Below are 17587 nucleotides of genomic sequence, written 5' to 3'. Positions count from 1 at the left end.
TTTTCTTTGGGACCTACTCAAACTTCCTATATGTTAATGCTGATTGGAATATGTTAATTAGGAGCAGTTGTTGTACAGTGAATGATTGTTAAGCTTCTGAGCACGTATATTGTTGGATAATATTTATTAAGTATTTATATGGCCATTATGTACTTCGCTGCACACTGTGGTTTGGTTTACAAAACGAGAGACAAAGAAAGGGGGCAGGAGGGAAGGGTGAGTTTCAGGCCAGTGGGAGCTTCTTCCCATGAGACCCCACCATAACAAACTGGTTGGGGTTTGCATGTGCAAGGCCATGAGGACAAAACCAAGAGATCAGCAGTGTAAGAACTGCAAGAGAGAAATACTGCCAGGAAGACTCTGGAAAACACTGCCACAACAGCTCAGGAGAAAGGTTGCAGAGCTACAAGTGAAAAACAGAGAGCAGAGCTACAAACAGAAGGCCTTAGCATTAGGAAGGCTGATACTGATCAGGTGTTCAAACAACTGGCTGTGCTGTTGTAACCCAGATTAACACCATGCCAAGCAGTTAAATGATCCATCAGCTGCAAGCAAGCAGGGGAAAGAATGGACTGTCATGAAATATCTTTTATTTACCTCAAGATTTTTCTCTTCAGAATGTTTCTTGTAAAGAAGGGAAGGCACAAAATACCTTAATAGAATAAACCAGTGTAAAAAATTATCAGACTGTATTTCAGGACTTTTTTATTACAATCATTTTTTTATAGTAATTGGTATTCAGGAATGTTAAGAGACTCACATTTTCCAAAATGCTCAGTTACCTCCCTCCTCCAAAGTAAAATTAAATAGAGGAGATGTTACTTATCATCTCTCTCCCTTACCTCCTATTCATAGCCAAAGGCATGAGCACTTGGGCACACCAGTTTACATAGTTGTTTGATTCTAGGAAATGTTCGAAGCATCCCGTTCTAAAACAGAATGCAGGTATGTCTATAAATTCAGTCAGTTCACTGGAACCGTTTATGGTTTATCTATATCCTGGAAGCAACAGATGGTAAAGTGCCTTATCAGACCGTGGTCTTAATTGTGTTCAGATTTTGGTTTGTAGTTACCAGTAGTAAAACATGTTTCAAAGTTTTTTGACCATAAATCCTTATTCCATTTTGTACCCTCACTCGTATACAAAAAATTTGTGTTACCAATAGACAAGATAATATTTTTATTTTGAGACTGCTTCTGATCACTCACATATTTAACTGCTGTAACATGACAAAAGGGCAAAACCTGGTAATGAGCATAGGGCTGAAATATCTGGAGATCTGAGTTGACAGTAATGGCTGGGTTCAGCCTCTTTCATCTTTTGAAAGGACTGTGACAAACAGTGAAACAAATTGATAGCAATGAGGTTTATACAGCAGCATTAGCCCGAACAGAAATTCTCTGTGCAGAGAACAGAAGACTTTTGACAACTATGGTTGTTTTCCTCAGTGTGGGGAGGAGGGAGGGTGTGAAATAACCCCCCTATTTAATTGGCCTTGTTTGATTTTATGTCCAATAAAGAGGAAAGACATTATTATTAACAGCCTGCTGTTTTAATTCATTCCATGTAATATAGAATTTAGTGCTGCCTATTTAGAAAATTCTTAAGAAATTCTAATCTTAACTTCTAAAATATGATTAAAGTACTCCAACAAACTAAGGAGAGACTTGAAAATCTAAGGAAAGGTGCAAAGTTATGCTCTCTCCTGGGTTCTAGTTTATCAGATTGAACTCTCTAGTGCTAGACAGTAGTTAATGTATTGTCTGGTCTGTATCTACTGGCCTTTTCTAAGTGAAACAGTAGATTTCAATTCACTTCCATGTGAACAAATGACCACTGTAAAATATAACACGACAAGTTGTACTTATTGCTTCCCATGGTGGCAGTTTCAGTTAAGATCAAAGACCAAGAAGATATTGAGACTAAATCACTTTCCTGAGTCTGAAAGGTACTCATGCAGGTCAAGGTGAGGGACACTAAGAGCAATGCTGCTGCTTACCAGTCTGTGGATAACCACAATAAATCATTTTGCTTGGCTGTCATAAAAACAGGATTAGCTTTCAAACACAGAGCTGGAATGACGATAGCTCGATGAAAATCTACTCAAAAAATCAGATGTCTTTAGCTAGAAAAGGGATACCTCCAGGACAAAATTAAGGTCAGTGGAGATCTTAGAAAAGAAAATTCTGAATAGAATTTTGAACAGGACTTCTGGATTTGGCATAAAGGACGGAAAATCAAAGTTATCTTAATCAAAGCAAGCAGGTCTGTATTTTCTGTGCTCAAGTGCTCACTGGTGTTGCTAGAACAAAATCTTGGCAGTTCAGACTTCCATGCAAAATTGTTCCTATTAATTACACAGATTATACCTCACAGACCCTAAAACGTTATCGAGTCTTTTGGTAGATGAAGTAAGACATTTCTAATGCCAAAGGATTCTGTGTATCTGCAACCCTTTGCATTATAGTTCTGCTCCCAAATGTACTGTGTAGTTATGTAGACACAACATTTGGGATGTTTTCCTTTCCTAGACTGCAGTCTGAAGTTGCCACTCCAGTGGGGTTTCGTCTCTTTTCCTTAATATTCCCTTCATGCTCAGCTTTGTTCAACTTGACATCCTTACTACACTCATCCTTTTGCCAGGCAAGTCCCTGAAGTACCTAAATTGCTATAGGTACTAAATAGCTCAGGAAATAACACCAAAACCAGCTTCAATTTGTCCAAAAATTAGTTCTCAGTATGAAAAATGATAGCACTTATTTTTTTAGTACAAAAGCTAGAGATATAATTTAAAAACAAGCAGAGAAATGTGTATTATTATGAGAACCTTTTCCTTTTCCTTTTAATTGTAATTGCTAGGGAGCATGCAATTTTAGCAAGTGGAAATTTATCTACAGCCCAAATAAATGTTACTCTGGTGATAGCTTTTATAACACTGCATTAAGCATCAGAATGTTCATCATACTTAACACCTGGGTCTGCCGCAGTGAAAGTATGAGCAATGCAACCAGTGGTGGGAGGTTGACAATGGTTTTGTTATTAATAAAACCTATTCAAATAATGTTCAGTTTGTCAGGCTTTAAAACAAATAAACAAAAACTAAACAAACCTGAACATTTTTTTTATCTGACGAAGTATCAGTCTATGCAGAACAAAATGGATATATAATTCTAGAACTTCATGCACACGAAGGATATTATTTTTCTTAAATGTACTGCATTAAAAAGCATGTTGTTCAGGATCAACTCATGCAATTTAAAAAAAAATATTTCATTCAGAAATGCAAAATAAGGGATATAGGGTACTTAAAGGGAACCTATAGGAAAGACGGGGAAAATCTTTTTAGTAGGGCCAGCTGTGACAGGACAAGGGGTAATGGTTTTAAACTAAACCAGGGTAGGTTTAGACTGGATATAAGGAAGAAATTCTTTACAAGGAGGGTGGTGAAACACTGGAACAAGTTGCCCAGAGAGGTAGTGGAGGCCTCATCCCTGGAAGCATTCAAGACCAGGTTGGACGGGGCTGTGAGCAACCTGATCTGGTTAGCGGTGTCCCTGCTCCTGCGGGGGGGTTGGACTGGGTGACCTCTAGGGGTCCCTTCCAACCCAAAACATTCTATCATTGAATTCTATCAGACTTCAAGTTTTCTTCAACTTCCTTTTTTCTGCATTCTTGTACCTGTGTTTTCATCACACTGTGTATCACTCCATTGAAGCTGGATAAATTACAGGAGATTACATGACAGGAAAACCAGAAGAGTTTTATCTTGCTTTCTCCTAGTACCTGGTCATGCTTTAGGTTTTAAGTAGGTAAAGAAGTATCTTTTCATCCTCGTGATTAAAGTCACGTGCTTATGTGGTTAACAGAAATGATAATGATATATAATTGGCAACATTCCGCAAATAAGTAGTTGTGGGAATTATAGAGTTTTTGTGTCAAAACACAGAAAAAATGCTGTATTACCACAATTGCTACTCCTGAATTTTGCATCTCTTGACTGATTCATCTTCATTTTGGGACAATGCAAAAATCAAGATAAGCCTTTTGGTGAATGGAGATCTACATACATTTTAACTATTACTTTCAAAGAGGGAGAAGGATATGTCGTATTATGTTTCCAACAGCATTCAGAAAATTTCGGTGAGGATTGTCCTAACAGGGTCAAGTTTTGGTATCTCTGTTCTGAAAAGGAGTGTTCCTCCCCATCCTGCCTGTAACATGTTAATATGTATTTTCAACCCTCTTCCAGCTGATCCAAGCCTACCCTTCCATTCTCTTTTTAGAGTGCAAACCAGAAAAGAAATATCTTGACATTTAAATGAGTTAGGAATGCAAGTAAATGAAGCATGGCCTCACCATCTCTTGTGTGAGCAATCTTGTAAAGGCAAATTAAGCTAATCCAGTCTAAAAATATTAGGGTCTGATGCTTCATTTTGGTATTTCTTTAGAGTTGCATAGTATTTAATATTTTAACGTGGGTTTAACAGTGACAAGATAGGTTCTAATTTTGTAATATTTTGCGAAATATGCAATGCCTTCTTTTCAGCCTGATTTTATTTTCTGATCAGCTGAAGTTTGCTGTTTGTAAAACATTATGTTTTAGGAAGAAAAAATTGCTTGTGTACCTCTGAGAAGAAAGATACCAGATTTTTACTTAAAATCCCCCCTTGTTTAACCCTTAGCCATTTAGACACTGAGCATTTACTCCATTATGAGTGATTAATACTATTTTCCCTTAGTAAAGTAGTGGTGACTCTTTAGCAACACAGTGAGAAGGAAGTCATAAAGTCACACTAAAATAGCTGGTTAAATCTACTAGGTTTTGGCAATATTTCAGTCACGTCAGGCCAATAAAAGGAATCAAGAGGGTTGGACTACATGATCTCCTGAGGTCCCTTCCAACCCTTGCCATTCTGTGGTTCTGTGATTCTGTGAATCAATAATTTCAGTGAGTTTTGCATGAATATTTGTCTGGAAATAGTCCCAGTACGTCATCCACCAGCTTCTCACTTTGAATGAGCCTTACTTCTATCAAGTTGAGGGCTTCTCTGGTAGAAATGAAATTAATGAAGTATTCTTGTTGAAAGATCTACAAAATCCTGGTTCAGTAAAACAAATGAAATTACATTAAATTGGCTTTACTTTGGTAGGAGAAATTACTTTGGAAATTCCCTAGCCTGAGGAATTTTCTCAGTGATTAAAAATTCCCTTCAGCACAGAGAAGTTGAAATGCACTGAAGGAACTAATTTAGGTTTCAAATTTTTTTAAATGACTTGAAATTAAATTGTAATCATAGGATGTTTTCTTGAATCAGAGAATGTTTTAACTTCAAAGTTAAAAAAAAAAAAGAATGATAGTTTTCCTTCCTATATATTTAGTGCTGGATTTTGAGTACTGGACTTCCTCAGATGAAGATAAGTACACTAAGAACCTTCGCACTAAGATATACTTTACTAATGTTTTCCAATTAAAAAGCTTATTGAAGTAAAACCCAATTAAAAAAAAAACAAACCAGAACCCAAAACAAACCACACACCACAAAGTGAACATAGTATGGCTTCCATAAAGGCAAGCAGGAGAATAAATTGATTGCAGCTGACAAGATTTTTAATGCAAAGTTAACTTCACTACATTGTACTTAAATTAGATACATTAACTTTTAAAATTTCCTGACCTTTGTGAGCTTCATTTTTCTCTGTTAACATAGCATGGACATTTGATTTACATTTCATTAGTGGGAAGATTGAGTTAAATGACTGTAGATTCTATTTCCAAACTTGTTCATATTAAGAGATTTCTTTCTACTAAGAAACGTTCAAACCGTGTTACATGGGACAGGTTTGAATTACTTCACCCTACTGTTTGATCATATTAAATGGTTTTTAAATCAAGGGGCAATATTTGAAATTGATATGCATATTTTTTCATCTGATTCTTATTGACTTAAATAACAGTTGCACAGTTCATGCAGGGGAGTTGGAAAATAAAGTTTTCTCCTTGCTATTCAGATATAAAAATATATGCTAAGCAGGTAGAAGCATTGGGAGGTGAGGGCATTCCAACAGCCATGTTATCTGTGAGAAAGACATCAATGCTTATAGCAGCATCCTTTCTATATTAAAATAAACAGAAGAATGTAAGGAGGATTTGATTCAAACTACTTTCTGCCCCTCACAAAGATCATAAGATGACTCCCCAGTAACAGGATGTATAAGTTTAGGTTTAATATCTCCTTGATTAAAACTACTTGAAGTAATTCTAGTGACCTGCAGTTTGCACTTCCTCTAGCTAACATTTCTTTCCAATGTTAGTGAAACCAGTTATCTTTCAATTCATTCAGAATTTGGTAAGCGGGAGACATGTAAAAACACAAATTTCTATCAGTTTGCAGCACATAGATGACAAACACATGGTCACTTACTGCCTTGATGCTTTCAAAGTGTCCGCCTTCTTTTTCAAAGTCAATTGGCTGTCCATTGAGTGTCCAATAGAAAGTGACATCCAGTGTGCTGTCATGAAGGGCTTTGCAACTGAGGACAATGCTTTCTCCAACTGTTAACTCTATCTTCTTGGGAGTCAGCTCTATTCTTGTAGGTTCTTGAAATATAGAAAGATTAGGAACATTTAGATGGAAGTCTAGTTATAGTGCAAGGCCAAAATAATACAATTGCATTCTCTTTAATCTACTCAAAGCTTACATTTACTGTTTGTTTCAAATAAATAGTGTCAAATACTGAAATATATTCATAAAGCACACTAAGATATGATAGTGGTGAACAGAAGGTACAGCCAGTTTCATGGAAGCAATAAGGCAGAAACCTTAAACAACAATCTATAAGACTTAATTAATTAATTAATTCATTTTATTAGTCTCAGAAAAAAGCTATTAAATTTTCTTTTTTTTTTTTTAAGACTGCAGCACCTGAAATCTTGTGATTGCAGGAACATCTCAGTTTTGTCACTTAAAATAAAAAGGATGTTTCCAGGCATACTAAATATAGGAAGAAGCTGGAAAAATGAAGTCAAAGGACTTGAACACCTAAAACCAAAACCCACAATCATATAAGAATTCAGCCAAAAAGTGACAAATATGTGGTTTAGGAATTAATTGCAACTCAGTGATTTGATTATTATTGCTGTTCTATTGAACTATCTTTCCTTAGATTTTATATTAATACAATTATTATTTTAATTGTAAGCTTTGTTCCCATGCAGAAAGAGGTAGGGGTAAGTGAGTTCACAAAGCTAAAATATATTAAAAGGGGTATTGGATCTTTTGCTTACAGAATTATTATAACCTGAGTGATTTAATAGATATATTAATTCTGGAGTATACAATCTGATGCAAGAATATGATGTTTGACCAGAGGGAGGTTAACCCCCCCAGCTAGTTGGAGATGCTTTTTTATTCTGCTTGTGCAATGCTGTTGTATGGCTGGCTGGGAATTCTAAGCAATAATGAAATATTAGTAAGAGAAATCATCATTATCATCAAACTATTTTTTCTTACCTTTAACAGATACTGATGCAATGATTTCTGCAGATCCAAATACATTTACACCTTGGCATAAGTACCGTCCTTCATCAGACTTGGAAGCATTCAGGATTCGCAGGCTTCCATGTGGAAGAATAGTTATCCTGAAAAGGATAAATACATAAATATATAAATATATCTCCTGTCCCAGCAGCCAAATTCCATAATGATTTCTTTTAGAGCTAATAAATAGGATTAAGGACTGCTGCCTCTGTAGCAGAGGTTGATGAAGATGATAATTGAATTCTCTTCTGTTTCAAAAAGGTTGTAATAAACCCTTTTTATTCCTTCTTCTTCCTTAATTCAAAAAGTTTCAGGGAGGCATCAGTGGATTAGTATCCTTTGACACTTATCAGTGGTGAATTTTAATGAACCTTTTGTAAAAAGCAAAAAAGGTGATCCTTCATAATTTGTCTTTAAAGTTTCACTGCTATAGTATTGTCAAATCACATTTCAATATCAAGCACAAGCTATTCAATTTACAGAAAAAAAAAAAAAAGACCTTAAAATCAAATCTGAGAAGACTGGGAAGTAAAATGTAGAAAAAAAAATAAAATTAATTGTATCTGGTCAAAATAAGATTTATCACCACATAGTGTAGCATAAGGACTTAAATAATCTCTGCTTTTTTGTAGCTCAGCTTTTATTTTGTTCCTCGAGTCTTGTATGATTGCAGTTCCACATCTCTAAGTAAGTAACCCCAAAGAAGCATACTCATGAGAAATGTTGTTCAACCATTTACATTTAGGAGTTTCAGATTTTGGCTTTGCTTACACAGTGTTAATCATGAAGTCCATGAAGCTACATAGAAGTGAAAATCCATACATTTTTTTCTTTTCTATAATGATAAAGACCCTGAATTTATTATTTGTTAAGGCTGCAGTTCTGGAAGAGTAGTAAATAGTCATTGCTCCTTTCCTGACAGAAGAACTACAAGCCTGGATGGAACACGGCAACTCCTACATGGCATTTAAGCCAAGCCCTGCTTGCAGATGTGATATGTCCTTTCCCAGGTTGGGTAGTGGTTATGGCTCTCTCAAAGGACATGGGAGATGTAGGTTGGAAGCCCTCCAGCAGGCACGGTCGCTGGAAGCAAATAATCCTCAGCAAGAGCTTTCAGGTAGCACATAGAACTGGAAGAGGGGATGAAGGAATGCTTCCTTCTCCTATATTTTGAAAGTAGGGTAAGACCTCTCTCTGTGTATAGACAAAGAGTCTAACTAAATAGGTGGGTGGCTCTTCCCCAGCAATGGCTGGATTTTTAGATATACCTGTCCAGAGAGGGCTTTCTATCTGTTAATGTAGTGACTGGCACTCCTTCTGCTGGGAGTCCTCTATTGAGGCTACGCTCAGAATTTGTGGAGGGTACAATGCTGTGGTTTACTCTTTAGAAGTATTAAACCAGGATTAAGGTTTTGATCACTTTGATTAACAAGTCTAGTTTGGGCTCTTCAGCAGCCAAAAAAGGGAAGGAATTCCCTTTCTAGTCTGGACATGTTAAAATGCAAAGCTAAAATACCTTTGATTTAAACTAGGAGTGATTTACCAAAGGCTTAAGATTCAGTAATGTGCCCAAACTAAATCACTAATATGGGACTGCAAATCTTTTTCTTTTTTTTTTTTTTTCCTGGAAAAAGAATAATATCTCCTATTCTCTGACTCTGTTTGTGAAAAATGGTGTTTTATTATCTGAGGTTTATAAACATCGTGGTGGAGAAAACAGAATTTCATTCCAGTGAAAAATGTACTTCTATTCACTTCAGATGTGAAGCCACTCACTGCTCTCAGCAGAGAGAGAGAAGAAAATAATAGCTTCAAAAGGGAACGGGGCAGAGGAAGGACATGTCAGCTCTCAATTCCCTAGTGCAACCTGATGATTTATCTCCCATCTTGCTCTAAACAAGTATGTATCAGTATTTAAGTCACATTATTTGTCTAAAAGTCATTTTGTAGAAAACATAATTATATTAAGCAAATGCTTCTGTATCAGAGTTTTGAGGTTTTGGGTTTTTTTTCCCAACAAATAAGAAGGCCTGAAACGTTGTTACAATATGTCACACCTTTGAAGAAACAATCTGCTTTAGGAACTGACAGGGATGTAAGCTTCCTTCCTTTCCTGTTGAAGTAAGTTTTGTTTTCCTATCAAGATGCTCTGTGATCAATGCTCTGAGGACATTGTATCATTAGTATGACAACAGCCTTTGCAGAACAGTAATAGTTTTCATCAATATACTGTCAGCATCAGACAAATGAAAGGACACTCCTACAGTGTTTACAAATTATAAAAGCTTATACACAGTGTAAGTCCTGATATAAAACTGTTTTTCATTCTGAGCTCAGAGGAGAAGAAAGTTAGATGCATACGGAAGATTATCTAATGAATCTTATACGTATTATCAGCTACATTTCTATTTAGCTAAAAGCTCTTGCTATCCATGAGGAAAAGAGTAATCGCTCAATCAAAGGAATTGCAAACACATTTGCTAGTGAATTATTTGGCTCAGAAATTAATACTTCCCTTAAAATGACTAGCATTCATCTGTTCTCCCTTTATTTGTGTTTGGGAAAAAAGCCAGAGGCTGGTTATGATGAAACTGAAATGCTTTATTTATTCACATAACACTTGCTGCACACAGCAGGAACATAGACTTCTCCTCCTTCCCTGCCAATATCTCTCAGTCACGGAGAGACCACCTGCGTAGTATGTCTACATATTTTAATAAGAAAATACCATAGCAAAAGGGTTTTTAGCTTCAGAAATCAAAGGGAAGCAAAGAGAGAAGAAATGGGGTTGGGATAGGGTTAAGGATAATTTAGGAAAAAACCCCTAAATTATGAATGTATTAGAAACTGAGTGAAAGATAGATGGATGGATAAGGAAAGGATGGATGAGAGATCAAGGTGATAGTTTGGATATTATTGTAATTAGGTATAAGAAAAAATCATTGTAATCACATAAAAGAGATAGATGTTGTCCATCCAAGGACTCTGAGAAAATTAGCATGTGGGCTTAGCGTCTGCATAGAAAAAAGTTTTCATCTGTTTAATAACATGGAGAAAAAGAGATGAGCGTTAATGTCTTGGGGTCAAAAAGCATGTTGGTTTAAGATCAATAGCAACAAAGATTTTAGCAGGAATTATTAGGAAACAATAATCAAGATATGACAGCAAATGGACATGAGATAAAATTCAACATGATTTAACCAAAGTACACTGAACGAGACAAAATTATTATACTATTTAATAAGAAGCAGCATGTTCTAGAGAAAATAAATGCAGACTTGATCTTCCATGGGCTTCTAGCGTGATTTTCATGCTGAAATTCACATGTCTGGTTAAACAGGTTAACATAGAAATTTAAGATGGTTAAGAAACTAGTTGAACAGAAGAGAAAAAAAAAAAAAAATTGAAAGAGAAACGGTTCTTTGTACTATTATCTAATTTTTCATAATAACCAGGATACAAAAATAAGGATTCTAGGAATCTGATGAAATAAATAGTTTATTGATACAGCAAGATCAGCATATCAAACAGGAGGGCTTTGACGTCTCTGAACACCAGACTCATAGAAAAATAGTGAATGTGGCTCTGAACTAATAGCACCGTGCAGCAAAGGCAAATGCAGCCCTAGAATATATCAGATTCTAATCTGCAGCTTGTTGTGGAAGTATTAATACATGAGGTACTGAGGAAACATAATATGGAATATAGGACAATTTTGATAATCAGTATTCAGAAAGATTAATTCTAATCGAGCTGACACTCAGGAGGATCATCAGGATGATCAGGGAGGAAAGAAAACCTTTTGTTCTAGAGGCTGTTTGTAAAATGAAAGGTAAGGTGTCTGCATGTGAGATGAGTTTCTATTTTACATTCATGGATCTTGTCAGCATTCAGTGGAACTTCTATCAACAGTAGAAAAGTTTAGATGTCTAATTCACATTGTAGATATCTACACTCAGATATCTCAACCTGGAACTGAATCTCACCCTCAGATCTTGATTTAGTTCCCCACACATAAGTGCCTGTTATGACCTGACATCACTTGAGGGACAAAATCCCAGCTATGGTTCACGTCAAGAGCATGACTTGGAAATTAATTTCCCCATTGTCCCCACCTGCTGTGGCTTTGGTTTGTAAAACAAAGCAGTCTGAGCACATGAACTTCAGCCAATAGTAAACTGGGAGGGATGCTTGAGGAGTGCACTGCTTTTCAGCCACAAAAATGCATCCAGTCTGTGGAATGGGACTAGAACTATTCCAAAGAGAAACTCAGATTGAGGCAGTGTGGATGGTGTCAACTTTTTCCTGCCCCTACTGATCCATAGTACCTGCTCATATAGAAATAGCTGTAAGGTGTCCAAGACACCTGCACAGGGCTGACAAATGTGACACAAAAGCAATGAGAGGACTTAACTGCTTACAGCACACAGAGGTATACAGCAGGTGTAAGTGTGTCTTTTTGAAGCCTAGGTATGAGCCAAGATGACACTGTAGGGCTTTCAAAGGGCAGCAGGAGTTTGTGTGTGGGTAGCTGACTCAAGCCCATAGCGTAATGTTAGAGGCAGTCTAGAGAATTAAGGGATATAAAGTCTGCTAATGATGGTGGTGGTGAGCACCAAGTGTGATGCTGGTCTTTGAATTTAAACACCTGCTCTCTCAGAAGGTGATTAACCACAAGCTTCACTGCATACTGTGTGCCCATGAAGCTAAAAAACTCCAACGAATTAATAATGAAAAGAGATTAATTGAAATGGAATGTGAATTTCAAAGTGTATCTGATATCTGTGCATACTGTATGTTTCCACTATGATTTTATCTGAAATAGTGCAGCTGTTGGATGCTCAGCTTGCAATGGTTTGCCTGTGGTTTTCTTATCTAGAATGTCAGAAAGTTTGGAAATACGTATTAGTAGCATTTCTGTGATGTCAATTTTGATAATGACAGCATAACCCAGTAAACTAGGTTGAGAATTGTTACAAAATCATAGAAGCATGAATGAGAGTGTAAATTTTCTTCTTTAAGGCTGTGGGATTGGACTTAGATTGACATTGGAAGGCTGAGAAATACTCACTAATTATAGTTTTCAGACAATATTTCCAAGTGATTATTTTCACTGTAAAAATGTTTGCAATCTATTCAAAGCTATTGTTCTGCAGTAACACTTAAGACTGGAAACATTCTTATTACATTTGTTTAAACAAAAATGCATTAGCTCACACAGATCAGTGATTTCATCAGTTTTGTTCTTCTTTTACTAATAAAGTATGTAGCCAGGTGAGTAAGATCCTTGATAAAGGGTATGCTGTTTTATCTGGAAGGATGAGAGTTCATACTGTTTGCATATGGGATGTTGATGTGAACAGAAAGGTATTCTCTGACACCAAGTGCCTTCTGAGGAGCTGATGGATGAAAATTAGGCTCATAGGAAATGCTGGATCTTTGCTTATAGATGGTGTTTGGAAGTCCTTTATTTGGCAGTCAAAAAGGCCTTCTCTTAATCAGTGTGGACTGACAGAGAGGTAAGGAAAAGTGCTGATGGAGAGGAACAGAGTGGAAGGTCCCCACAAACATGATGACAAAAGTCAGGTTCCTTTAGGCTTCACGTGTTTTGGAGAAGAGGACTGAGTAGAATATTATATTTAAGAGTTGCTCATATGGGGAGTTTGGTAGGACTTAAAAGAAGTATACTTTATTTTAGAGTATTTTGATTGAAAAGTAGTAAGCTTTTTCCTTCCTGCTGTTCTATGCGCAGAAAATTTGTGAGAGTGACTGTAATCTGTGGCCTTATTTTGAAGGGAAGGATAAAGAAGTAGAAAATACAGTCATCATCATCATGGTATAAAAAGGGAGGTCTATTTGTCCTGCCAAATTGTTGTGATTATTTTCCCTTGATTAATTCTTAAGGATAAATGAAATGTATTAGTAGTTCAGGTACTTTTACCGCTCCACTGTCTTACAGACAAAATATTAATTCCTTAACATCTGGTGCCACGCATCATGGATGTTCTCAGATATTATTTACAGCTGGTAGAGGATATAGGGGTTTAGATGGTGGAAATTCTCAGCTGTCTTTATCACCAGGGACAGTTTTACCTTGTCCCACCAGAGCCAGGATGTGCATTTGTTCTTCCTATCACACGTGAAATCAGTGAGCAGAGACTTCCATCAAGATTAAGATAATGAAAAGGCGAAACTCTAAGTCTCATTCTGTTGCATCATTCATAGCAGATTCTCACAAACAGATGTCTTGATGCTGTGGCTAGAAATTGTTTACAAATTCTGCAATGGGCCCTGGATGCTGAAGGAGCTGAGCAGTTGAGGCAGCAAAAGTCACAACTGCTATACTACCCTCAGGATTTTACTGAGGACTTGTAGCAGAGACAGTGACACGGTGTTTGGATCTCAGTAGAAATGAATGACAGACAGCTTACACTTGGAGCTTTATATTCTTTAAATAACAATTACAGAGTAAGAAAAAATAGAAGTCAATTGTGTGGCTGGTTTTGGTGGGGAGGGAGAATTATCAATGAATGATTTGATTATGCTGTACACACTTTTACCCTTCTCCGTTTTCACCTCATTATTTTTTGCATTGTATTTTAACTTTATCTTTCATACTAAAGTCAATTTTTATAGTACTTTAGAAAAATAATCAGGGAAGCATTACAGTTAGTTAAAAGCTTTGTAAGCTTTAAGACGAAGTAACTGGGTAAAAGCAAAGTGTAAGCTATTGAAGTGGTTAGAAATTTTTCTCTTGCATTTCTCATTGGGATCTAAAACCAGGAGTATGAAATTGGTTTGTGTGCATGTTGGAAATAAGGACTCTAAAGATGCAAATGGAGAGAAGCTGCACTGACTCATTTAGCCTGTGGCCCCTCACAGTGTTCTGATCTGAGCAATCTGTCATTTCACATTAGCTTGGGTATGGGATCTGTCAGTATCCTTTAATGTAGATTACAAGGAGTCAGGACAAGTATTTGTAAATAGTTGAAACCTTTATTTCTCCTTGAGTGGCTGTGAGCTCTCACATTTCCCCTTGCTTTCTCTTGCTCCTTCATAATAGATGTACAAGCCTCTAACTCTCACAGAAAATGGAGGTGAGTTATAGCTATGGTAAAATCACTTAAGTAAGCAGAATGCCATCTACTTTATATACATTTTTTATATTATCACCCTAGATAGAGTCTTTTTATTTAAATATTGTCGACCTAATTAGAAACAAGGCTATGTTTGGCCCAGTCCCTTGGCAAAACACAAAATTATTTTAATTTTCTTCACTTTGGATTTTCAAATATTTATAGTAGTGCAACTCCTATGTGTGGTATCTTAGGTCACTGGAATATGCTAACGCTTATCATTAATGGACTGCAAACTACTTCCAGCTCTATTTAAGCTAATCTATGCAAACTGGTTTAGGGCAGGTTTTTTCAAAGGAGCCGCAACCCAGCCTCTCATTTTGTCCTTGCCGTTTGCTGCACAGTAACATTTGTTCATGAAAATACACAGCTCTCACTGGTGCAAATGGTGTTCCCATATCTAAATATAATTTCAAGTGGCTGAAACTAAAAGCCAGTTTTTGCTAACAAATGTAGCTTCTGTTCTAAGCACAGGGAATAAGTGAGATTTCTGCAGTGTTGCTGAGCAGTCACGGCTGGAAACTACCAATATGCTACAACTAACATGGTCTCCTGGAGTGCTCTTTTCTTTGTACGAGTGGGCTGGTCATTATGGGCTTTAATGGTACTTCGTATTAATGACTTTGTTCAGACCAGTACTTAAGCACATAGTTTGCTTTAAAGACTGTTAATAACATTAATATCAATGATTATCTAAAGGTCCTAAAATTTAAATATCTAACGTGTTAAACTGAATCAGAGCCTAACTGTAAACGGAACAGAGTTTCAAATCAGTAACCTATTACCTACAGAAATTAAACAAACAAGAATACTTTTAAATTATTCTGTATTTTCACTGGTACACTCAAGTTAGAGAGATCAGTTGGTACATTTTGAAAACTTAGCATTTGCTAATTGGCACCTTGCCATTTTGCTCAAATATTTTGCCTCAAGATGTGTTTGGTCTTGTGTAAAGAAGAAAAACTGGTAGAATTCCTCAGAAGATATCTCAGGGTAAGTGTCCCAGAGGGTAGGAAAGGCTATTTAAGGTCTTTTCTGCTCTGCATTGCAGTCCAAATGTTCCCTTAAAAGCTTTTATAAAATATGGGGTTGGACTAGATGACCTCTAGGGGTCCCTTCCAACCCAAAACATTCTATGGTTCTATGATCTATGTTTGATTTAGGACAATATATCTCTAAACACGCTGAAATTACCCTAAAATGATGAAAATATTCTTTTATACTTTTTACAGTCCATATCGTACTCTTGAGCCATTTAAAATTAAAATATATTTTAATATTTTAATAATGAAATTTATTTCCTCTTTTTTGCACACTATTTCAATGTCAGAAATATTCTGCTACTTAGAAAAGGTTCACGCTTTTCAATGAAAAGACTTATCACAATAATTTTTTCCATGTTCCTGTGACAGCAATGAATTATTAACTTACTCTATTTTCCTCAGAAGCTTTAGAAATAATAAAGTGCTTGTAGGACTTCATAATTCCCTCAGGAAAAGAAAAATACATGGGAAAACTTTAGTTACTTTAAGATATTTCCATGTTTCACTTGTTAGCTAGAAAAGCAACGTTAGTACTCGAAGTCAGACTTGCTATGCAAGAGGTAAAATTCAAATACACCCGGTGCTCAAGGGGGCGGGTATTTAACCAGTGTAAAATTATGTAATTTCATTCAACTGCAGGGATCTATTTTGATGTTGTCCTGGTTTTGGCTGGAATAGAGTTAATTTTCTTCACAGTAGTTCTTTTCAATCCCTTTGGCAGCAGAGTGCAGGCCACAGTTTGCTTTCACTTGGAGGGGTATCCAATATACCTGGAATTGACTGCCCCAGGGGTGGAAACACAGCCCTACCATTTGCCATGGACTGATCCAGACTGCACTGGAACAGGGTGAAGCTCCAGAACATCTGCAATACATTGATGACATCATCGTGTGGGGCAATACAGCAGAAGAAGTTTTTGAGAAAGGGAAGAAAATAGTCCAAATCCTTCTGAAGGCCGGTTTTGCCATAAACCAAAATAAAGACCTGCACAGGAAATCCAGTTTTTAGGAATCAAATGGCAGGATGGATGTCGTCAGATCCCAATGGACGTAATCAACAAAATAACAGCCGTGTCCCCGCCAACTAGCAAAAAGGAAACACAAGCCTTCTTGGGCGTTGTGGGTTTCTGGAGGATGCATATTCCAAATTACAGCCAGATTGTAAGCCCTCTCTATCGAGTGACCCGGAAGAAGAACCATTTCAAATGGCACCTTGAACAACGACAAGCCTTTGAACAGATTAAACAGGAGATAGTGCATGCAGTAGCCCTCGGGCCAGTCCGGGCAGGGCAAGATGTAAAGAATGTGCTCTACACTGCAGCCGGAGAGAACGGCCCTACCTGGAGCCTTTGGCAGAAAGCACCTGGAGAGACTCGAGGCCAACCCCTAGGGTTTTGGAGTCGGGGATACAGAGGATCTGAGGCCCGCTATACTCCAACTCAAAAAGAGATATTGGCAGCACATGAAGGGGTTCAAGCTGCTTCAGAAGTGATTGGTACTGAAGCACAGCTCCTCCTCACACCCCGACTGCTGGTGCTGGGCTGGATGTTCAAAGGGAGGGTCGCCTGTACACATCATGCAGCTGATGCTACGTGGAGTAAGTGGGTTGCACTGATCATGCAATGGCCTTGAATAGGAAATCCCAATCACCCAGGAATCTTGGAAGTGATCATGGACTGGCCAGAAGGCAAAGATTTTGGAGTATCACCAGAGGAGGAGGCGGTGCGTGCTGAAGAAGCCCCATTGTATAATAAATTGCCAGAAAATGAGAAGCAATGTGCCCTGTTCACTGATAGGTGCTGCCAGCTTGTGGGAAAGCATCGGAGGTGGAAGGCTGCTGTGTGGAGTCCTATACAAGAAGTTGCAGAAC

At 37.1% G+C, this 17587-nt stretch overlaps 1 protein-coding gene across 1 annotated transcript in view; it reads right to left on the bottom strand.

The window, feature by feature from the left end:
* CNTN5 (contactin 5) overlaps positions 1 to 17587 on the bottom strand; it is a 339272-nt gene that overhangs the window by 59562 nt on the left and 262123 nt on the right. Inside the window, exons 13-14 of the mRNA XM_035889184.1 lie at positions 7513 to 7640; positions 6424 to 6599 (exon numbers count right to left, since the gene is read on the bottom strand). Coding sequence (XP_035745077.1) covers positions 6424 to 6599; positions 7513 to 7640 — 304 coding nt within the window. The remainder of the gene's footprint in view (positions 1 to 6423; positions 6600 to 7512; positions 7641 to 17587) is intronic.

This window comes from Egretta garzetta, unplaced genomic scaffold (genome assembly GCF_000687185.1).
Source record: "Egretta garzetta isolate BGI_Z169 unplaced genomic scaffold, ASM68718v1 scaffold492, whole genome shotgun sequence".
NCBI classification, from domain to species: domain Eukaryota; kingdom Metazoa; phylum Chordata; class Aves; order Pelecaniformes; family Ardeidae; genus Egretta; species Egretta garzetta.
This window is presented reverse-complemented; position numbering and strand designations above follow the sequence as displayed.